Below are 21,601 nucleotides of genomic sequence, written 5' to 3'. Positions count from 1 at the left end.
ACGCACGCGCAATTGATTCTGGTTTCATTTGCACGCGACGGGGCGGATGCTGCTACTCAGCGCAACATCGTAGCTAGCTGCTCTTCACGTTGGACCATCTTTTATGGGGCAGTCGGACGTTCTCGGATGGCTCGTTGTCGTCCTATTCGCGTCGCTCGGCGAACGATTCGTCGTAGCTCAAGGTACAGTACGATTCGAGATCGGTTTCTGCATTCGACGACTTTGCATGCGCGCGATCACACGCTGAGAAGCCCGAGACGCGTTTTTGAGCTACGTTAGGGAAAGGGGGACCCCTGTTCGTAGAATGTTTACAGGCGTCGCTTGGATACCAAACGGATGCTAATCTTGTGGTAGCGTGGGGTTTGAGCGAGCGTTGAAAGGGACCTAAAGCTTATTCCCGCTCGCGCATAGTACATTCTCGCACGAACAACGCTCGTGTTTTAGAGTAGGGTGTTGCTTTATCCGGGGAGCTTAGAGAACCCAGCGTTTCTACGTACGCGCGTTAGGCGAGCTCTTCACGCGTCTAACGTCTCAAACTGAACAGATTGCGCTCGAATTGCTCCGTCAAATGGAGCAGTAGACACCCAAAATGTGACGAATGGAGCAATCGCTACAATTACATGCGACCCATGCCACGAAATTGAAATTAGTGGAGAAAGCAGCGTGACGTTGACGTGCGTCAACGGAGTGTGGATATCCAGCAACGGACAGATAGTTCGACTGTTCTTTTGCACTCGTAGGACGACGCATTGTCTCAGTCAACTAAATCCTTATTTTGATGTTCTAGAAATTGACGATGTGGAATGTGACAGTTTGGCTCCATTGCCTGATCACGTTTCTCCTATCGATGATAGGGAACCGGAAGATCTGCCAACCGGACTCACTTTCACTGCTCAATTGAAGTGTGATGAGGGATACAACTTGACCAGTGGAAATCTAGTTCGCACCTGTGAATGTGACTTGACCAATCCATCAATGGGACAATGGAGTGGAAGTGATCCAGTGTGCTCACGTAAATAATACAGTACTTATACTATTGAATCTATATTATGCGAGATGTTAGTTTTAGGAATTTATTGCTCCTCTCTTGGCACGCCAGAAAACGGATCTAAAAGTACAAATGAGACGGAGTTTGGCACGAACGTGAAGTTCCTTTGCGATGACGGCTTTATTCTATCCGGAGACCCTGAACTGACTTGTGAATCTGGTGATGATAATCAAGGTCGTTGGAGTGGAAGTGTTCCACAGTGTGTCATTGTCAAATGTCCTAATCTTATTGATCCTTCCAATGGGTATATTCTCGGAAATGGAACACGTTTCGGTGACGTGCTATCGTTTGGATGCATGGAGACGTTCAGACTGGTTGGAAATAGATCATTAGAATGTCAGGCAAACGCGCAATGGAATGCATCAACTCCAACCTGTGAAAAAATCACGTGCACCATTCCTCCAATCAATAACGGATCAGTAATTGGCATCAGCGACAGCGAGGCCAACATCAGCTCTGTAATTTCATTTATATGTGATGAAGGATTTGATAGAAACGGGTCCGGGACAATTCAATGTGAAGCGAGTGGATTTTGGAATGAAACGGAGCCGGGATGTATTATCCGGACGTGCCCTGAACTAACTGCACCGCGGAGCGGCTCAAAAGATAGCAACGCAAGTGTATATGGCACTGTTGTTACCTTCATGTGTGATCAAGGCTACGCGCTCCAGGGAAATGATTCCCTAACGTGTTTGGCTTCAGGACAGTGGGATGGTTCTGAACCGTCATGTAGCCTGGTGACTCTTTCTTCTGCTGCTCGTCCAATGCCGACGGAAACTATAAGATTGTCTACTTTGTCGTCTGCGGAGTTTTCTTTTTTGAAAGAAGGGTCTGTTGGCTTTCAATCGTCGCCTGAAGTATTGAAAACGTCGAGTTCTATTGCTTCCTCAACGGTGATTCAATCGTTGGCGCCCAGTGTGGAATACACTTCAAATTCTAAATCTGCTGAATTCTCCTCCAGACGTTCTTCTCTTTTGGGCGAAGCATCTTTGTCTGTTGGCCTTCAATTTTCGTCTGAAGTATTGAGACAATCGTCTGTTCTTTATCAAACGTCTCCTTCTAGTGAGAAGTCTGTAAAAGCGAGCTCTATTGCCCCATCAACGGTGGTGATTCAATCGTCCAGATTATCAATGGCTTCAGATTCTACATCTGCTCCTTCGCTTTTTACTGCTCGTGCAACGCCCACGGAGACTATACGATTGTCTCCTGTGGATTTCTCCACCGGACGTTTTTCTTTTTCGAAACTTCCAAATTCAACATCGCTATCTGGCAGCACTTTGAGGGCTTTTCTATTTCAAACGTCTTCTACGGTAACAGGGGCCTCTCTTTTTCCGTCGGCAGTGATTCAGTCGTCAGGACAACCAGAATCAGCTCTACTCAGTGATTCAAATCAAGTGGCTCTCTCTACGTTCGTTCCTTTACCGTCTGTAAGCGCCTATGAGATCAGCACATCAATGACGGCTCGCCAAGAATCTGTGCTGGAGGTACAGGCGTCAAGTCAAGAGTACAGTCAAGGAATAGAAAGTTCGGCTCTGCTCGTTTCGTCAGCGATGTTTGATTCTTCTCTTTATGTTGCCGGATCGTCGCCCGGAGTTGATCTGACGTCGTTTGGCCCGTCCGAAACTAGCGCTTTTCTTTCTTCAACGACTTTTGATCCGACGACTTCAGCGTCGTTCTCCCCGACGTCGTTTCTCGAGCCTTCTTCACCAGTATCCGACTCGCTCCTACTACCGGAATCATCAATCGCAGCATTTCATCAAGTAATCTCGTCAGCCGAATCAGCACCGGATAGTTCTGCCGTCAATTTTCAATCGGAAAGTCAATTTCTTTCTTCGAGCGGAGTCGTTTCAAATTCGTTTCCTGTTCCATCGTTTCTTGTTCCTTCTATAACCGCCGCTACGTCGACGACGGCTCTCGTGCCGACACCGATGTTGCCGTCTCGCTCAGAGCGCGCATCGGAGTTTTTCTCGCTGAATCCTTCAATAGTCAGCTCTATTGATGTTGAAAACGTCTTCACCATAAATCCATCTCCAGAATTCGAAATGATAAGCAGTTCCGCGGGGAGAATGACGGCCAAAGCGTCCACAGCAATGGTGATAGCGAGCTCAGCGTCTATTGAAACTGGAGTTTTATCAGCGTCGTCGAGAATAGACGTGGAAGTTTCATCTTCAAGCGTCGCAATTGGAGAGAGCGTTTCGATTCCAACATCCACCGTGGGAGAGAGTGCTACTTCAACTCTGATTTTCTCTTCGGAAGGTTTGCCATCAGCTACGTCACCTCTTTCATTGGAAACGATCTCTTCTAAAGATTTGGTGTCGCCTACGTCGACGGTTGCATTTCTGCAAGGTCTCACTTCCACTTCTTCGTTTGATATTGTTTCTTCAGAAGGTTTTTCGTCGAAGGTCACTTCAATTTCTTCATTGGAAACGATTTCTTCGAAAGATTTGCCACTACAAAGTCTCACTTCGACTTCTTCGTTTGATATCGTTTCTTCAGAGGGTTTTCTGTCTACTACAGCGAAGCTAGCGACGGCTGTCACTTCAACTCCGTCATTGGAAACGATTTCTTCGAAAGAATTACCACTACAAAGTCTCACTTCGACTTCTTCCTTTGATATCGTCTCTTCAGAAGGTTTTCCTTCGGTTACATCGAAGGTCACTTCAACTTCTTCATTGGAAACGATCTCTTCAAAAGATTTCGCTCCAGAAGATCTCACTTCGACTCCTTCGTTTGAAATTACTTCTTCTGATCGTTTGCCGTCGGTCAGTGGCGTGCAAGCGACTGCTCTTCCATCTGCGTCGTTTCCAGTTCTTAATTCTGTCTACGTGCCGTCGTCCGCGACAATTCCGATGCCTACACTGCCTTCGTTTCGAATGCCCATAGCGACGACAACGTTGGTTGTTGAGCCGCCGCCTCAGTCGAGTTTGTCGACGAGATTTCCGCTCACTCGTACCGTGACTCCGACCGTTTCTATACGTGCGACAAGTTTGGCTTCTCTGCGAACGGTGACAATAGACTCAAGTCAATTTTCGTCGTTAATAACTTCGACTGAGACGGTAGCATCGACTCAATTGCGTCCCAGCAGGGTCGTCGTATTCCAGTCGTCAGATTCACTGCCCCTGCTCAATGTCTCGTCTTCACTTGTCGAGTTTCTTGAGCCGTCATCGACTCCGGCTCTTGTGAGCAGTTCGGCGTCTTCTGTCAGTTCTGCGCTCTCATCTGCGTCGACTTTTCAATCGATTATGAGCTCCGTAGCCGAGCCAGAGACTTTGTTATTCGTCGAATCTTCAACGCAGCTTCCACTGGAAACTACGTCGTTTTTATCGAGTCGATTTTCGAGCGTAGTAGCGCCAGAACCGTCGTCCTCTTCAGTCTTCATCTCAACCACTTCGTCATCAATCGTTCCTCTGGATTTCTCAACGTCATTCTCTTCGGTCTTCATCTCAGCTCTCTCCTCATCCTCAATAGCTTCAAGTCAATTTTCAATTGGAACAGCCACTTCTTCTTCTTCGTCAGCAATTCTTCCAGCCGATTTCTCGACTTCTCTTCTATCGTCGTCGGACGTTTCCTTGATGGTGTCACTGAGAACTTCCTCTGTTATTCCAACTGCCGTTGAACCGACTCTTCCTCCGGCGTCGTCTCTCGTATCAACAGCGGTACGACCCGCGAACAATTCGGCTTTATCCTCGGCTGTGGCGCCGACTATTCCCTCGATTTCAGGTTCAACACTGACGGATATTAGCTCGGAATTTTTATTGCGTTCAACTTCATTGGCCGTCTCGTTTCCGGTTCAAATGACGTCGTCATTCGACGTCCCTGATCCCAGTAGCACGGGGTTGTCATCAGTTGACGTTCGTGAAGTTAGTAGCACCGGCTTCTTATTTAGCTCGTCATCAATCGTCGGCACTCGCTTGTCGACGGCTTTAGAAAGTAGTTCTGTCTTCGCTGAAGCGTTCTTCTCTTCAGTGAGTCTCATCCGTAGTTCGGACGATCAAATACCTGTTGCTACGTCAACGGCATCCTTTTCTTCGTCTCTCGATATCGCTGGCACTTCGTCGATATCTGAATTTTCCTCTTTGCCGTTTTCAAGTTCATCTTTGACGTCGTCTTTTTCGTCTATTGGCCTGACGATTTCTTCTGAATTTTTCGACGTCGTTTCGTCGTCGAGTGACGTAGGATTTGCTGGAATATCTTCGTCAATTTTCACTTCATCAGTACGGGTTTCCGCTGAGTTGTCTACTCCAATTCCTATCGTGAACTCTACAATTATTCCTATCAGCAGTTTCGACGACTTAGTTCCAAGTACGACGATTTTTTCTTCTTCGTCTCACCGATTCGTTGTATCCAGTACGGCGGCGATAGTTTCTGAAGTTTCCTCGACGTCGATCACTTCGTCTGGCGCACAGTCATCAATTTCCTTGGAGCCGTCGCCTACGATTGTTGCGATGTTTTCTCCTTCATCGTCGACGATTATTGGCTTTGTGTCGTTGATTTCAACGGCTGTTTTTGATACCGTTTCGCTGCCAACGTTGTCAACAACTTCTTCGTTCTCTGTTTCGTTGTTTCCGCCGGTTATTGACTTTCCAACGAAGACAATTGCTTCTTTTTCTTCTCCTCCAATTTTGTCGTCATCTCTGGGGCGATTTCCTGACGTCTCGTCATCTCTGCTTATTTCATCTGATGCCGTTTTCGTGCAGACGTCATCAGCCACGATTCTTTCTCGCATTCGAACTTCAACTTCGTCTCTGGTGCCAAGTGAAACGATTCTTCCTTCTCAAATTGTCGACTTTGTCTCCTCGATTGCAGAATTGTCGGCGTCGTCTTCCGTATTGTCTCCGATTATTTCAAGTTCGTCGTTTGAATCGTCTCTGACTGTTTCTTCGGCCTTGATACCGCCGTCAAGTTCGAGATTTAGCGCTTCGACGTTCGTCTTTTCATTGAGTTTTGCCTCGGACTTTGTACAGTCAACATCAGCTGTTTTCCCATCTTTTCTATCTTCGACATCTCAGCCAGGCGTTGCTGATAATTCGACCGTTATTGCGTCGTCTCTCTTGGTCACTTCGACGGCGTTTCTTCCCGTTTCTTCAACGTCTGTGCTGGAGCCGGAGGCTACGTTTTCTGTACGCAATTTCTCCTCGATTTCAAGCACAGCATCGACGTTTGTATTCCCATCTTCGTCAGCGGAGCTTAGCGTCGGAATAACGAGCTCGCTTTCTCTCGTAGAACCTTTGTCGACATCACTACAATTTTTTTCAACGTCTGCGACGAGTAGCGCGGTCTTGGAGACAACGTCAGCACTCGCGGTTGCTTCTTCGACTTTGTTTCGATTACCTATGGTTCTACCGAGCTCTTCCTTCGTTTTTCCCGTGCTGACATCGAGTGCAGTTCGCCTGGTCGACTTTGTATCGTCTACTGCGGCTTTTTCCTCTGCAGCTTTGATGGTGAACGCAACAGAGACGGTGCCGCCAACGAAACCTACTCCGAGTTTTCCTACCAGCCCTTCAACGACGAATGTGGCATCACGAAATGTTTCTACTACTTTTCCACCGACTTCTGCGGCGCTGGTTTCGTCTACGCCCACTTTTCCGACAAACGCGACGCCTGGAAATGTCTCTACTACTTCTGCGCCCAGTTCTACGGCGTTTCCAACGAATGCAACAGCCGGAAATATCTCTACCACTTCTGCTGCGACTCTAGTTCCTTCTACGCCGACGTTTCCAACGAACGCAACATCTGGGAATTTTTCTACCACTTCTGCACCCAGTTCAGCGACTCTAGTCCCTTCTACGCCGCCGTTTCTAACAAATGCGACGTCTGGGAATATCTCTACTACTTCTGCGCCCAGTTCTACAGTGAATGCGACGTTTCCTATATCTACTGCGGCCCCAGCTCCTTCTACGCCGACGTTTCCAAGCGATGCAACGCCCGGAAATGTCTCTGCTACTTCTGCGACGTTTCCAGTGAATGCAACGTCGCGAAGCAATGTTTCTACGAGTCCTACGGTGAATGCAACAACGACGACCGATGCTACGACGTTTGTTCCATCTTCAACGTCAGGAAACGTTTCTACCACGTCCGCTCCTAGTCCTACGGCGAATGCGACTTCTACGTCGAGATTTCCAACGAATGCGACGTCAGGAAACATTTCTACCGCTTCTGCTGTTAGTCCTACGTTAAATGCGACAGTGATACCTGCACTGGGTAATGCTACGACGTTTCCAACTATTTCTTCGACTTCTGCTTCGAGTCCTACGGTGAATGCTACGGAATTGAGACCCACTAATGCTACAGGGACCGTTTCGCCTGCTTCTGAAACGGCTACTCCAACTACGACGACTGAAAACGCCACTTCGTCGCTTCCGACAACTGAAATCCCGACGAATGCTACAGAATTCGCAACGCCCGCTCCAACGCCCGCTACGTCGATGACATCTCCGTCATCTCCTATAGCCACGGAGTCGCCAACGACTCCAACGAACCGTCTTCCTACTACAGCGACTTCTCCAGCGAACGAATCGACTCCTATTTCCCCCACGCGTTATCCTCCAATCGCTTTTTGGACGGAGCTCGTGTTCCGACTCAATTTCTTGGATATTCATCTGAGCGATTTGGAGTGGCTTTTGTTTATGACGAGCAATCTCGAAGAGGCCTACAACGAGGCGAAAATCCTCGCGGCGACCGTGGAGAAACGACGGCGACGAGAAGAGAGACCCGTCGTCGTGACGATCATCAATGCGACGACAGAAAACCAAGCGGAGAATCACGCAATCGTTGTGTTCTACGTGAGGGATCGCGGCGAGTTGATCGACGCGGAAACGGTGACGAATTTGCTGCGACTTCACGAAGCGCAAACGATTAACGGAATCATAGGATACGAAGTAAGTAAAAATATAGTCTTAGTTCCCTTTCCTTCTATGCCTCTGTTGTTTTCAGGTCGTTAGAATTAATCCTTATCCTTATCAAGCTCCAACGCAACTTCCTATTACTGATGACGAGTTTCCCTTATGGGCTATCGTATTAATCATCGTTCTCACCATCTGCCTCCTTCTTCTCCTTCTCCTCATCATATGCTACTGTTGCTGGCGATCGAAATACACGGACAAAGTGACGCTTCTTCAGCAACCGGAATACGTCGGCGGAAAGCGACTCGAAGAAGGATCTGAGCCGCCTGGAATCGAACTAAAACACTATAATGATATCCTCAAGGAAAAATTGCCGCCCAGTCAACCAATCGCTTCGTGGATCGAGGAAGACGACGACGCCGACGACGAAGCCGACGTCGAACAACGCAAAATCATCGTCGTCGAAAGTCAAGACGAATCGAGTCGCGATGACGTCAGAAAACCGCTTCCCGATATTCGAGACGCCGAGGAGGCGACGTCCGAAAGTCCGCCCGGGGAATACGCGACGATAGAGAGATCTCACGTTGCCGCCGCCGCGGAGATTTCCGCTTCTTTGGCGCCCGTTTTGAAGGCGTCGTTTCCCGAGCGACGTTTACCGATGATTCCTTTGTATCGGCGCGTTTCGGTGAGTCGAACGAGCGCCGAGACGCAGATGTCGTTGCCGGCGACGCCGAAGTCGTCTACGGCGAGTTTGAGCGCCGCTGAGCCGCCGCCGTCGAAGGAGGAAGTTGAAATACGGCAAGAGTTGTCTTTGGAGATATTTCGGAGGGAGGAAGAGGAGAGAGCGAGGGAGAGAGAAGAGAAAGAGAAAGCAGAGGTTCGCTTGTAAATTTATGGTTGTCTAATTATTTAGTTTTTTTGTTTTTTTCCTTAGGCGGCTGCATCTGCTTTTACTGAGGCTCAGAAGAAACACATTGAGCAAACGATGCGTCAAAAGGCGGACGTGGAACGATGGCGGAATAAGCAGAGGCAGAGAGAGCGACACAGGCAAATGGAGAAGGAAATGAAGAAGAAACAGGACGAGGAATGGAGGCAGCTGGCCGAAAAGAAGGCCGCTGAGAAGCGGAGAAAGGAGAGAAAGGAACGCAAAGAAGCGCAAAAAGAGGCAAATAAAAAAACGCGAGGCATATAACTAATTAAAAATTGTTAAATTCGATTTGTTTAGCTTGCTGGAATTCTCGACCCGGAAGCAACTCAATTCGAAGAAATCACAAAAAGAAATATAAGGTAAAACAATAATTATATTACTTATGTATAATTGAATTTTTTCTTCGTCAGACGTTCTTCGTCAAAAACCCGTCACTGGAAAAAGTCCACGCGATCTCAAATTCACCCGGAAATTTTCCACGAATCGCCGCGTTCGCCCGTCGTTTGGCAACCTCCGCCCCCGCCCCCTCCACCGCCCACGAGCAACCACGTGGTTCAAGTACAACCAATCCCCGACTCCTCCCCCTCTCCCTCGCCCCAACAGCCGGAACTCGCCTCTCCGCCGCGACGCCGCACTCTTCCAACCCAACCCTCCCATCCCCCGTACGATCCCCGCCTAGGACCTCGTCCGCCGGCGAGATCGACGATGTCTCGACCGAAATCCGCCTCTGTGGTCCCGTATCCCACGATGGGAGCTCCCCTGCTCGTTCAGCCGCGAAACGAGCGACCCTACACGGCTGGCGCTCCACCAGCGATGATGCACGCGAGTACTTTTTCGGCGAGACCCGTCGCGTCAGCGTGGGGCGAACAACAGCGAGTTCCAGGAGAGCAACCGGTTCACGTGACTCCCGTCTATAGGACACAGAGTGCTCAGGTACCATCCTAACAAAATATCCACGCGTGGATAATATTTTTTATAAAAAATTATTTTTCAGGGGCACCATGTTTGGAATCCGTATGACAATTACAGGCAATCGTTTCAAACCTTATATTCCCCATCAGAGGTACATAATAACATAGAGATATGCACTACTCAACGTTTTAATTTTTTTCTAGCCTGAGCTTAGTCAACCAGCGGCTCCTCCTGTTTACTTTCCCGGCTCCCGTTCGTCGACTTCAATGCCTCAGCCCCAGCTGCCTATTCAGCTGGGTTCTCGAGCTCCAGCTCCAGCTCCAGCTCCTCCCTCTCACGTGGCGCCGGCACCCATGCAGCAGCCTTTAGTAAAGGCAATTCAGGACGAGTTGGAACGCTTGCAGCGGGGGAGGAAGATTGACCATACGTGAGAAGAGCCAATTAGATTTTTTATGTGATCCAAAGCTGGTACTACTATACTATATGAATATTAACTGTGGTTTTTGAATGACAGTGTTTTTTATTATCTCGTGACCTTCTTTTGAATCTCTGGAACAATTAGATGTCTGCTACGAGTCACTGATTATTTATTTGTGAAGGGCACGTCATCTGTGACGTCACCGTGAGCGAACACGTCACGTGCGAAGTGCCTAGTGGAAATTCTACGAAACCGAGCGAAATACTCCAGGTGCGACGCTTATTTCTTAGTCTAGATGCAACGAGTAACGTTTTCCGTGCTTCTCCTTCGTTGCGAGGGTGCGTAGAACGATGTTTGGGCGTAATCCATCGAAACGGCGGTAGCGAAGGTTTCCAGGGCATCGAAAAAGCGTTTGTACGACGAAGTTGCTTTGCTTTCTTCAATTATACGTGCGTCTCGAGCGAAAGAGAGCTCCTAAGCGGAAAACGGGCCCCCCTCGAATTTCGATCATCGGTTTGCCTTTGACTTGCAAGGTAAGGCACATTTAGACCCGAAAAACGTTTAGAGTAGTCATAAATCAACCCGAAACCGTGAATAGTTTATGGTCAAAAATCTGCCAAAAACCGTGAACTATAGTTCATGGTTTCATCTCAAGAGTGTATTGTCATTTGCCGCACCTGTACTCGTTCTTTTCTTCGTAGACCGGACTAAAGAAGGAGACGAAGAGGTTGACCGCGGTCCCAACGTCCTCAGCAGGACGGGTGGTCCAAGAGACCCGGGGAATTGCAACTTCCTCATAGTCGCATTCCCCTAAACTGCTTAGAGGCCTCCATGGCATGAGACCAGAACTTCTAAACTGCCACGTCTCCTGGGCAGGAGAAGCAAAAAGGCCCAACTTGACGGCGTGCATCTCCTGACGGAGCTACTCCATAGATAGTAGTCTCCCCAGGAGAATGACGCCTACATCAGTACGCCTGCACTTATTTGTGCAGGCGTACATCTCTGTGGGGACTGCAGTCTCAGTCCCACCGCCGCAAAAAGACACTTGATATATAGAATAGACTTTCTTCTTTATTTTTAATAAAATTTTGAGCATAGTTTCACCTACTTTTTACGTGTAGATTTCGCGGGTGCACTCGCGCGCGTTCGCCTGGCGTGGAACTCGCGCGCGCGCGTAATGCAGACCCTCTTCCCATCGTCGCGTGCTGGGAGTGAGCGCGCGGCGGGAGAGCCTGGCGCGCGCGCGAGCTCAATGAGCCAGGCCTGCTTTCGTCTCCATACCCTGGAGATCGAAAGCCGTGCGTATCTACCATTAATTCATGCAAGAAAAAATCATCATGCACAAGTCTTCATTCGTCATCTTCACTCAGCTTTAGAAGAGAAAAATCTATTAATTAAAAAAAAGAAACGATGATAAATTCTCTTCCACGCCAACGCTTCCCTTTCAAAACCGCTATCTCTGACGCAGTTGAAACGGGCTTGAAAAACAATATAGTGCGCGAAACGAACCACCACTTGAGCTCCATCCATCAATCTTCCATCCAATCCAAAAAAAGAACTGCATGCACAAGTCCGTAGCGTTCAAAATTCCTGTGAGGAACTTCCGTGTGAGAACAGCTGACAACAAATCATCTTCACACCCTTTTCCGGCGCCTTGGGCTCTATATAAAGCGCGACGTGCACGAATCGCCGCATATCCAAAAGAGAAACAATGTACAAGTTGATTCTTTTCGTCTCGCTGACGGCCCTCTCCTGCGGCACTCATATTCAACAGAACAAGGAGCGGACCGAATGCATGCCGGCGGGAGACCTGTGTTGCAAAAATGGTGAAAAATGCATCTCAACGAATGCTTCTTGCTCCAGTTGCTGCAGCCCGCCGCCGCAGACGTCGTCGAGCGCTTTCTGCGCTCCTCTCATAAGTGTTCAGCCGTTATGTGTCTGCTGTAGGGCGAACAATGCGACGTGCTGCAACGATAGCGAGGAGGTGTGCCGCCATTACGGTACAGTGCCGTCCTGTCGCCTGTGCTGCAGTCAGAAACCGATCGACAAGGGGACCTGCCGGCCCGATTCGCCCATATGCAACTGTCCGCACCATGAGTGAAAAGTTGGAGAACTTGTGAATTGAGTCGTTTCGTGTCGTTTTTTGTTCGTGAAAATTATATGTTCTCTTTTGTTCGCTGCTAAACGCGAGTGAAGCCGCGCATAAAAAAAGCGCGAGTCGCTTATTCTCACTGTGACGATGACGTCAAGTGTTGCTTCCACTTTTTTTGCATCTTTTTCTATCGCTTCAAAAGCAGGAGATGAAAGGTGACTCCTACGCGACTACGCAGCTGACGGTAGCCCCGGTTTTTCGATCACGAGACGGGGTGGATCCCTGCTTTCATCGCTTTGATCACGTGGGACTTACGTGCCAGAAAAGCTAACAAACTTGGTTCGTAATCCATTGCAGGGAAGGTAGAAGGCGCGTCGGCTAATTCCCGGGGCGGATAGGAACGCAAAAAGCGTGCTAGAACGTCGAATCGGTCCGAACGGGTGACGATGAAATCCGGGCCTTTGATACGGGACTGCTAAAATGCATAAATGCATTGACTTTTAATTACGTAGTTAGAAGTCTAAAAACTTAATCCAACAACTACAAATTCTACCGGCGGAGTGCATCTCCATGTCAATGAAAAGGAAGGAAAGACAGCCCCCCCTCAAAAAGAAAACAAAAATCGCGTTAAAATCAATAATTATCTAAAATCAAAAATCTACTACCCGCCCTCAAATGCGTGCGTTAAAAGAAAAAGAAGAAGAGAAAAACGACTATACAGCTCTTTCGGGTCCAGACGTCTCTACATCCGGGTCATCTACAAACCAGCAAATATTCCTAATCTAATTAAATAATTCTACATACTGGTTTCCTTTTCCTCAGAGCGAACGCCGCTTTCGCCGCCGTCTCCTCCGCCCTCGGCGGAAGCCGACGAAGTTCGCGACGGTTTCGACAGCGAACCGGATCGGTTAGCGCGCGCGCGCGCTTTCGGGGAGGTTATGAGAGAGGGAAGGGATCGGCTCATCTCGTGGCGATCCGATTGGAGGCCCACGAAACGAGAAGCGGTCGATCGAAGACGCTTCCACATTTTCAACTTGCTACTCTTTGGTTCATGGGACTTTTTTTATAGGAATTAGTTAGTTAGTCTTCGTTCTTTTGTTCTATATGAAGGGGCCTACCTCTGGAGGAATTTCACGCTCTGTGCCTTCAGCGAGAAGCTTATAGAAGCCAGCTCGTAGAAGCTTTCGAGCCTAACGATTAATATTTTAAATTTTAATTAATCCACTTAGATTTTGAAAATTAATTTAATCTGTATTAGCATCGCGGTATTAAGTAATCTACTTAGAGTTTAAAATTTATTAGTTCATTCATTAATCGCGGTATTGATCAATTAATTTACTTATTGATTAGCCCTTACCTCGCTATTCGATGAGGGTATGAGAAGAGCCAAGCAAAAGGCGTCTAAATCGAAGTCGTCGTCGAGTGCAATCAACGCGCCGTGGATTCCTCGCTCGTGGACGTTGTACGCGTAGTCTTCGAGCCCTATTGAATCCAACCAGTGTCCCACGCGTTCGTTCGTCCAAACGAGAACGTCTGGAGAGAAGGGAAACGGGTTAGAGAGTGAAAAAACGAGATGAATTGGTTACTTGATGTTCCTTCCTTGCATTCGTCTTGAATTCGTTTAATTTCCTTAATTAGGATATCGTCAAATAATCGATTAATGACGCGGGCTTATTTACCGTCATATCGTAGTCAAAATGTTTCAATAAATGAACGCCAAATCGAAGACTATTTCTAAAAAATTCGCGCCATGAATATATCGTCTAATTTATATTTTTAATTAATCACCGGTGAGCTGAATCGACCATTTTGAGCAGACCTCGCAAGTCTTTCTTACTAAGATGCTCCAACATGCGCGCGTCAACGAGACAATGCCGAAACGCTTTCTACGAATACGCATTGTCTCGTTGCTATGCGCTCCTAACAACGCAATGCCCGGATGTACCTGGTATTGAGGCAGGCCAATGGAGTGAAGCCACTCGTTGCAAACCCACTCCGTCCCCATTTCCCCGTATGCCAAATTCTACAGAAAAAAATTTGCGCATAAGATATTGCGACGCCAGTTGCGTGGATTTCTCTAAGAGGTGCTGGTTGCTATGTCAACGTAATGCTAGCCCGTATAAACTAGTAGAGTAGTCTACTCTAGTGACTGTACTTCAAAGTCTTCCGTTCTAGTCTACATCAAAGTCTTCGGTGTGAACGAACGGAAGCTTACGTAAATAATAGACCCACTGGGAATATAATTATTAGGCAATCAAGGGAGCCTTCTATTGGGACTTTATGAGCCTCTAGATGAACTCTTTGACTTACTAGTGCCGCTGGTGATGATGGAACGTCACTACTCGTCATACTGACGATTTCCTGAACAGCCAATCGGAGCTTGAGTCGATGCAACGGATTCTGAATGCAAATTTCGCGCTGAATATCGCTATCTGACAAAGCCTGAAAAAAAGAAATAAATCAATACTCAATTAATTAGGGGGAACCTAGATGATACTCACAGCCATAATAGAACCGCTTTTTACATTCGCGCGACAAGCGGCCACATACCAATTGGGTAACCCAACCCAAAGCTTATAAGAAGAATTTAAAAAATCAAAAAATTGAATTCTATTTTTCTACTTCGAGCCACGCTGCTATGGTAGCGGAATTCCAATGCGTAAACGGCGTCCGACTCGCTTTCACTTTCTCCAGCAATTCCATTCTTCGAATTCTCACTTATAAATTTAATTATTTTAATCTGGTTTCCTTACTTTTTCGATATTCCCTCTTTGCTACGATCGGACGAGAGACTATCGGCTGGACTATGCGCTTCGTCCGAATCGGACGTCTTTTCCGCATGCGCATTAGCTCGCACTAATAAAATTATAATTATTGATTTATTTTTTTCGTTTGCTTGGCGTTGCCTTGGAGAAAGGCGGGCCTGATTGGATCGTCTTTGCGACCCTTGAGAAATTGCGTGAAATTTCTAATTCGTTTCGGGAGAGAACGTCGTTTGGGTTGATGACGTTCGAAATAGTCGTAACTCTCCTCATCGTCCTTCGAACTGAAGACAAAATGACTGAAATAATATTAATTTTTTTAAATATTTTTTTACAGGATTGATGGGACGGATTGGGTTCGTAGCATTGTTCCCAAGAGATCATCGGAATTGGACGAAGCGCCGCCGCGTCGAATAGGGGAAGGAAGCGAGGGTTCAGCTGATATCAAATCCTGGCCCTAAGGAGCCCCCAATTCGAATATATATCCATTATTATTATCTATGAGCTTGCCTCAAGTTCGTGGTAACTGAAGTTGAAAAGAAACTCGGGCTCCTAAGAATTTTAAAGAGGCGTCAGTACAGTAGATCTTCATTCACGCTAGCAACGCAACGTAATGTTCCAAATATGGTCAAAGACCAGTGATGTCACAAAGGCAAGCGACCAATCAAGAAGAAGTCTTACGTTACATCACGTTGCGTCGCTAGCGTGCCCTTGATTTCGTTTCCCACGCGTCTCTTACCTCAATAGGCGGCGGCAAAGACAACTCAATATCCTTTCTCCGCCTCGCAGACAAGCGAATCGGCGCCGAAGAGCTCTCCGTCGCTTCCGTTGGCCCCACGGCCGATTTTCCCTCCGGAGCGACGGCGCACGATCGTCGTCGCGTCTGCGGCGATTGCGGCGTCGACGTCAACGGCTTTGATTCGGCGTCGCCGCCGCCGCCGCCGCCGCCGCGTGTGGGACTTGCCTGAAGCTGTTCAATCACAGACTCATATTGCTTCACGGCGTCGTTGTGAGAATTGTCCAAACACCTGAAAATTAATCATGAGTCCAGGGGCGAGGCCCAAGATCTATAAACTAACAGACATTTTTGCATGTATGAATTGATTCTAGACTAGAGACTGTGGAGAGGCCCCCAGGCTAAATATTCTATAGGGATTTTCTGACTAAAGGCTATTTCTTAGAAGATTCAGAGGCCCCCAGGCTAAGATTCTATTCGTATTCTCTTCTTTTACCTTAGTTCTTCGTCTAATACTGCGACTTGATTTTCCAGTTCCGCGACGAACTGGAGAACGTCGTCGGGATCACTCATTTCCCATTGTCGTTCGAGGAAATCGTTCAGCTTCATGTCGGCGGGAGATTTGGGTTTAGAATCCGTTTTCTCGTGATTTCGATGTGACGTCTTTAAAAAAATAATTCAATAATAATTAAGATGATAAATGGGTGTTTGCACCGTCTGCTTCAATTGGATGACGCTTTGACTTAGAGACGCTTGCTTGGATTTGAAATTTTTCTAATATAATGATATTCATCAATTGATTAATTAAACTATTTATTTTCTTACTCTTTCCTCCCTGGCTTTCTCTATTTCAATCTGAAGCGACTCAAGATCTCGCTTCAGTGCACTCTAGAAATCATTATTAATTAATTAATTAATTGAATAGGGGGCCCCACCCACCTTTTCCTCAGTCAACTTGAGTCTCTCTTTGGTGTGATTCTGCATTCTCTCGTTGGATTCCGCTAGCAGTTTATCTATTGTAGCAGAGAGACGATTCACCTGTTCCTCTTTGGCTGATTGACTTTCCTTTGCCTGAGACACCAAATCCTCATCCAAAAAAAGAAAAATATATTTTCAATTTTTTACTTTTTTCAAATCGTCTAATTTCTCCGTCAACTGATCTTCCAAATGTTTAATTTTCACGGCAACGGATCCCTTGATTTCCTTAACCTTCAATTAATATATATATGAATAATTATTAATTATTATATATTTTATTGACTTCGTTCAATTCGGCTTGGACGCGATCCAAGCTACTCGCCGTCTGCTCTTGCTCGCTAACCATTTTCTCCATGACACCCAAATTCTCTTCCATATTCCTCATTCTCTCGTTCGACTAAGAGATATTGATAGAGAGATATTGGGATTTTTCTTTTCTTTTCTTTTCTTACGAGTAGAAGCTGCGTTTCTCGTTTCGTCAAATCGTCTTGCAGTCGTTCGTTGGCGTCTTTGAACGTCGTGACGTCACGCAGAATGTTCTCGTATTCTTTTTCGAGATTTTTCACTTTTTCTTCGAGTTCGCTATTCGTTTTCTCAGTCTAGAAAAAAAGAGAGAAATAATTTAATCGAAATATATATAAATACGTACGTACCTTTCTGAGGGCTTTTTCGACGACTAGATTCGCTTGTAAGGCACGATCGAGATCTTCGGAGCCAAGGGCAACTTCCTCTTGGAGATTCGCCGCGTGTGTAACAATTTCATCCCTTTGCTTATACGCCTAAAATAAAAATGTCCTCACCACGTGCTTATATTTATTTATTTATTTATTTACTCTCTCTAATTGCCTATTTCGGTGCTCCAATTTCGCTTTCAATTTCGCCACATCTGCGTTCTTTGGAATTTCATCCGGACTCTACACCCCTTAGAAAATCCGCCACTTTTAAAAAAACTCTTCTCTGTCTCACCTCGCTCGTATTCTCGACTTCCCCTTTCTCTTCCTCCCCGCTCTCCGAACTCGATTTGACCCCTTTTCCGCCGTTCAGCGGCACTTTGCTCGTGAGCAAACGTATCTGGTCTTGAAGTTCGCGAATCTGCGTTGCAAGGCGCTCGTGTTCGGCTTCCAGTTGAGCGTTTTTCAGCTGAACTTCGTCATGTTTCGAATCAGCTAAATCAGCTTGATTCTTCACAGTCGACAATTTCTTCTGAAGAAGCGAACACTGTTCGGACAAATCGGATTTCTGCGAATGCGCGAAAAACGTTTTTTTTTGATTTTTTTTTTGTTTTGGTGTTTACGTCTGCGTTTGCGGCGTCGAGATCGTCTTCTAGCATTCCGACGCGTTCTAGAGCCGATCGAAGCTTGTCGCGCACCTAAAACGTTCCCTATGAGGCCCCCCGAGAGGATCGATTGCGAATATCGCGTCTACTTTCTCGTCCAACGCTTTGTGATGATCGAAGAGCGATTTGAGCGCTTTCAGGACTTCTTTTTCCGATGAAACGCCCATCGCTTGGCGTTTCATGACCGTTGCGCGTAGTGCGCGTTCGTGTCGCGCGACGAGGAACTCGAGATGCTCGAGTAGGAGCTGTTTTCAGTCATAAGAACCAAGATGGCTGCTCGGTCGCGAACTATTTACCCTCGTATTGCTTCGTTCCGCCTTTAATTCTTGTATTTCTTCGTCTTGAACGAGCACGCGTTGTCGCGCCATGTAGACTTCTCTCATGAGTTTAGCGAATTCCTTAGGGAAAGATGATTGGCGGGGAGGGGGCGTGTACTGCCCGCCATTTTTCTTACCTCGGCTATGGGAATCTTGTCTAGTCGTATACGACGTCGACCGAAGTTGCGCAAATCGCCGCGACGTATTTCGGCGAGAAGTTTTCGGCTTTCGTCCTCGGTCTTAGAACGAAAAGAAAATTACCGGGGGCCCGATGATCGCGAGACTAGACTCCACGTTTCTCGCGCGCGCGAGAAACGATTTCCGACTCCCCATTCCATTCGCACGACGTCTCCGACGCACGCGAACCCGCCGCGAAGTCGCAAACCGAAGCGGGGCCCCCACGAGGAACAACAAAGAAAAAACAAGACCTTAGGCAAAAGAACCCCCCCGAGCGTTCCGTCGAATCGCGACAGGTCTCAATGACATCGCACCCTCTCGAAGGAGGAGAGAAAAGACCCTCTATTCGCACCTACCTTAGGCAGAGCTGATTCGATCGCTCGTAATAGCATCGCTTTCGTGTGCTCGCTTTCGTTGAGACGTTGCGTGGTGATCTGCAGAAGATCTTGCGTTTGGCCTGCCTGCGCGAGAAGCTGATCGCGCTCCGCCATCAGCTCGAGCCATAGTTGTTCGACGTTGACGTCATCGCTCGTCGTCGAATCGGTGTCGGGAACGGCGGACAACGGCGGACGGCCGCCCTCCGATATAGTCGGCATTGCAGCGTCCATGACGATGTTTTCCATGACCGAGGAGCCGTACAAGCTCCTGCGGTTAGATTGCTATGAAGGAACGGGGGCGAGGAGGGAACGCGCGCTGCTCTCCCGCCGTTTCGTTGGGGTTCGATTCGTGTGCGGCGGTGTTGGCGGAGGGGCCCCCGGCGTGTCGGCTTTGTCTGTTATTGCTCACGGAAACTGCCGCATTACACGACACACCAACGCATACTTCCTACCCCACGTGTATGCTAATCTAATAACCATTATTTAGCGGAACGATGTAGAGTAGACAAATTAAATTCTACACTACCGGTAGTGCAGTACTGTATCGTTGCTCTAAATTTTTTGATTTTTTTCGCAAGACACATCCACATCGCACGCAAACTCACAGAAAAAAAACAAGTTCAGCAAAACTTTCTCATTTCGCGCGCCCCTAATCGGGAGGAACTTCTCCCTCTTCCATTTCAATTTTCTCCCTTTTGATTCGCGGAGGGGAATCTCTTCTTCCCGGCGATTCGTCTCTTTCCTCGCGTCGCGAGTGCCCGTTGTCGCGATCGTGGCGATGCCGCTTACGATCGTGCGAACGCGAGCGCCTTCTTCGCCGATCGCGCGAACGCGATCTGCGCTTGCGCTCGCGTCGATCGCGATCACGTGATCGAGATCGACGACGCGATTCGCGAATCTCGTCTCGACCGCTTCGACGATACGAATCGCGTCGACCCCCGCGATGATGATCGCGTTCGCCTCTGTCGCGATCCCTATCGCCGCGGTCTCTATCACCGCGGTCTCTATCGCCGCGATCGCGTTCTCTCTCTCTGAGAAACGCGTGTACAATCACGTGCCAAAACGCGCGCTAACGAATTTACCTGTGATCGTCTCTGCCCGAAATTTTGACGTTTTCCGAAGGAGCGCCACGCCTCGTCGCACCCATGCCACCTCCTTAAAAATTCCAAATAATTCCAATGCATCACTTATTCGAAAAACATTTAAATTACCAATTTTTCTGGGTATCCAACCCTTGACCGTGCGCCCGCGTTCGACGTCAACTAAAACTCGTTTCCCGTCGATCTTTTTTCCGTCGGCATATTTATAAGCCGCTAGGAAATAATAAATACAAAAAATACAATTCCAAGCAATAATTGATATTGATTTTCCTACACGCTAATCTCACCCAATATTCTACAATAAAAAAACGTCAGCCTTTCTATTGATTTATTTTTTATTCATAGAAAGGCTGACTTCGGCGCGGCGCGGGCTTACCCTCTCTCTAAAAAGGCATGCTCGCTCGTTTTCCCGGATGTGGACTGGCCAGGGTTGGTATCAAAACTTACCCGGCAGCGCACACTTACCCGCTTTAGTAGCGTTAATAAACTTATGTTTATATTTAATCATTTTTTTCAATACGTGGGTCTCGTCGTTTTTTTTTATTATGTGCAAGTACGCGTCTCACGTTCGATCATTCGTTGGTTCCTTTGTTTTCTTACCCTTTTTTTACTTACCATGCATGTCTCGTTCGTGTTCATACTCAATGAATGAATAGCCGCGCGGTTTTCCGGTGCCCGTTTCATAGATCATACGAATCTTAATTAATTAATTAATTAAGAGAATTAATTTAATTAATTAAGATTTTAATTAATACTTTTCTGATTGGTCCGTATTGCTCGAATTCTCTTCGCAATTTTGACTCGGAAGTGTCGAAGTTCTAAAATTTTGATACATTATTCGATATATTTTTTTCGACGTTATACACGAACAATTCTCGAGACGAAAAGCGTTTTGAATGGATCGCCTGTCGCATCCGGGTTGGTGTGCGGGTCCCCTATAAGGAAATGCGTCAAATTCCTTGCGAAAAAACGTAAATGCATAACTTACACTCTCCCTTGCGTTTTTCTATTATAACGCGACCGCGCTCTTTCGCCTCTTGACGCTGGAAAGTGAACGAATGACGGCGAACTCGTCGATTACCCCCGAAAGGAGCCTCACCTTTCGTTCGCGTCTTTCCGACTTCGTTTCGGCGCGTGTGGGCTCCGGAGTTTCGTTAGGATCCTACAACGATAACATTTCGAGATCGATTGGGCTAGATTTCGAGAGGAGAACCTCGAAAAGATGGAGATATTGAGAAACACCGGAATAATTCCACGGTTTCTTTTCCCAGACGAGCTGATCGAGTGGAGACGCGTAGGGAATTGGGTCGCGAGGGGCGAATAGTGCCAAAAGATTTGGCGGAAGAAACGCCGTCATTCTTGCCTTACCGTGCGCTACAAGTCTTGCAAAACACACGTCAGCTACTGTAGTGATTGGTTGATTAATTGGCTGGGGGCGTCACTTGACACTTACCGGGCAGACATCGACTAATTAAATTTTATTTCCGATGTGACCGTGACGTCACCACTCGTTTCCTAGGGGTCTGCCTAAAGGCCACGCGCGAAACTATGGAACGCGAAACCCGTCAAAAGGGTAGC

At 47.4% G+C, this 21,601-nt stretch overlaps 3 protein-coding genes and 1 long non-coding RNA gene across 5 annotated transcripts; 2 read left to right on the top strand and 2 right to left on the bottom strand.

The window, feature by feature from the left end:
* The first annotated feature begins 17 nt into the window (after positions 1-17).
* On the top strand, positions 18-10,304 carry LOC136191497 (streptococcal hemagglutinin-like). 2 transcript variants are annotated; one of them, XM_065979844.1, is made up of 10 exons: positions 18-182; positions 545-736; positions 788-1,012; positions 1,070-7,926; positions 7,982-8,767; positions 8,825-9,055; positions 9,116-9,177; positions 9,229-9,751; positions 9,813-9,881; positions 9,934-10,304. In XM_065979844.1, exons 1-10 carry the CDS (start codon positions 104-106, stop codon positions 10,159-10,161), a joined length of 9,252 nt encoding a protein of 3,083 aa, XP_065835916.1. In that variant the 5' UTR covers positions 18-103; the 3' UTR covers positions 10,162-10,304. The 2 variants fall into 2 exon arrangements, with proteins under 2 accessions (XP_065835916.1, XP_065835915.1); XM_065979843.1 differs by having other exon boundaries at positions 1,064-7,926.
* A 58-nt stretch (positions 10,305-10,362) lies between these two features.
* On the top strand, positions 10,363-11,249 carry LOC136191530 (uncharacterized). Its single transcript, XR_010670846.1, has 3 exons — positions 10,363-10,418; positions 10,495-10,681; positions 10,850-11,249. It is a non-coding gene; the product is annotated as an uncharacterized lncRNA (long non-coding RNA).
* A 1,476-nt stretch (positions 11,250-12,725) lies between these two features.
* LOC136191499 (liprin-alpha-1-like) lies at positions 12,726-19,327 on the bottom strand. Its single transcript, XM_065979847.1, has 31 exons — positions 18,903-19,327; positions 18,507-18,608; positions 18,349-18,450; positions 18,142-18,297; positions 18,011-18,085; positions 17,683-17,955; positions 17,550-17,630; positions 17,370-17,495; positions 17,169-17,315; positions 17,000-17,113; positions 16,864-16,947; positions 16,678-16,809; positions 16,564-16,626; positions 16,453-16,512; positions 16,235-16,401; positions 15,742-16,030; positions 15,513-15,554; positions 15,338-15,459; positions 15,147-15,286; positions 14,994-15,096; positions 14,863-14,944; positions 14,742-14,813; positions 14,551-14,682; positions 14,186-14,263; positions 14,029-14,126; positions 13,920-13,974; positions 13,827-13,869; positions 13,598-13,773; positions 13,359-13,430; positions 13,045-13,297; positions 12,726-12,997 (listed from the first exon to the last, which is right to left on the bottom strand). Exons 1-31 carry the CDS (start codon positions 19,167-19,169, stop codon positions 12,954-12,956), a joined length of 3,750 nt encoding a protein of 1,249 aa, XP_065835919.1. The 5' UTR covers positions 19,170-19,327; the 3' UTR covers positions 12,726-12,953.
* Positions 19,328-19,433: 106 nt separating this feature from the next.
* Positions 19,434-21,408, bottom strand: LOC136191514 (U1 small nuclear ribonucleoprotein 70 kDa-like). The gene is made up of 9 exons (XM_065979867.1): positions 21,237-21,408; positions 21,123-21,185; positions 21,012-21,066; positions 20,894-20,958; positions 20,779-20,841; positions 20,639-20,720; positions 20,135-20,236; positions 20,006-20,078; positions 19,434-19,954 (listed from the first exon to the last, which is right to left on the bottom strand). The coding sequence occupies exons 1-9, from the start codon at positions 21,378-21,380 to the stop codon at positions 19,573-19,575; spliced, it is 1,029 nt and encodes a 342-aa protein (XP_065835939.1). The 5' UTR covers positions 21,381-21,408; the 3' UTR covers positions 19,434-19,572.
* Between the last annotated feature and the right edge of the window lie 193 nt (positions 21,409-21,601).

The sequence above is a fragment of the Oscarella lobularis genome, chromosome 9 (assembly GCF_947507565.1).
Source record: "Oscarella lobularis chromosome 9, ooOscLobu1.1, whole genome shotgun sequence".
Taxonomy (NCBI): domain Eukaryota; kingdom Metazoa; phylum Porifera; class Homoscleromorpha; order Homosclerophorida; family Oscarellidae; genus Oscarella; species Oscarella lobularis.
This window is presented reverse-complemented; position numbering and strand designations above follow the sequence as displayed.

Excerpts from the sequence above, each read along its gene's own strand:
- LOC136191514 (XM_065979867.1), bottom strand. The coding sequence starts at position 21,380 with ATGACGGCGTTTCTTCCGCCAAATCTTTTGGCACTATTCGCCCCTCGC. Across the intron at positions 20,842-20,893 it reads CGCTTTTCGTCTCGAGAATT|AACTTCGACACTTCCGAGTC; the intron begins GTTCGTGTATAA and ends TCAAAATTTTAG. Across the intron at positions 20,237-20,638 it reads ACACGAACGAGACATGCATG|CGGCTTATAAATATGCCGAC; the intron begins GTAAGTAAAAAA and ends ATTATTTCCTAG.
- LOC136191497 (XM_065979843.1), top strand. The coding sequence starts at position 104 with ATGGGGCAGTCGGACGTTCTCGGATGGCTCGTTGTCGTCCTATTCGCG. Across the intron at positions 183-544 it reads ACGATTCGTCGTAGCTCAAG|ATTGCGCTCGAATTGCTCCG; the intron begins GTACAGTACGAT and ends CAAACTGAACAG. Across the intron at positions 9,056-9,115 it reads GCAAAGAAGCGCAAAAAGAG|CTTGCTGGAATTCTCGACCC; the intron begins GCAAATAAAAAA and ends CGATTTGTTTAG.
- LOC136191499 (XM_065979847.1), bottom strand. The coding sequence starts at position 19,169 with ATGGAAAACATCGTCATGGACGCTGCAATGCCGACTATATCGGAGGGC. Across the intron at positions 17,114-17,168 it reads GAGAAACGCAGCTTCTACTC|TCGAACGAGAGAATGAGGAA; the intron begins GTAAGAAAAGAA and ends AATATCTCTTAG. Across the intron at positions 15,460-15,512 it reads TCAGTTACCACGAACTTGAG|GGCCAGGATTTGATATCAGC; the intron begins GCAAGCTCATAG and ends GGGGCTCCTTAG.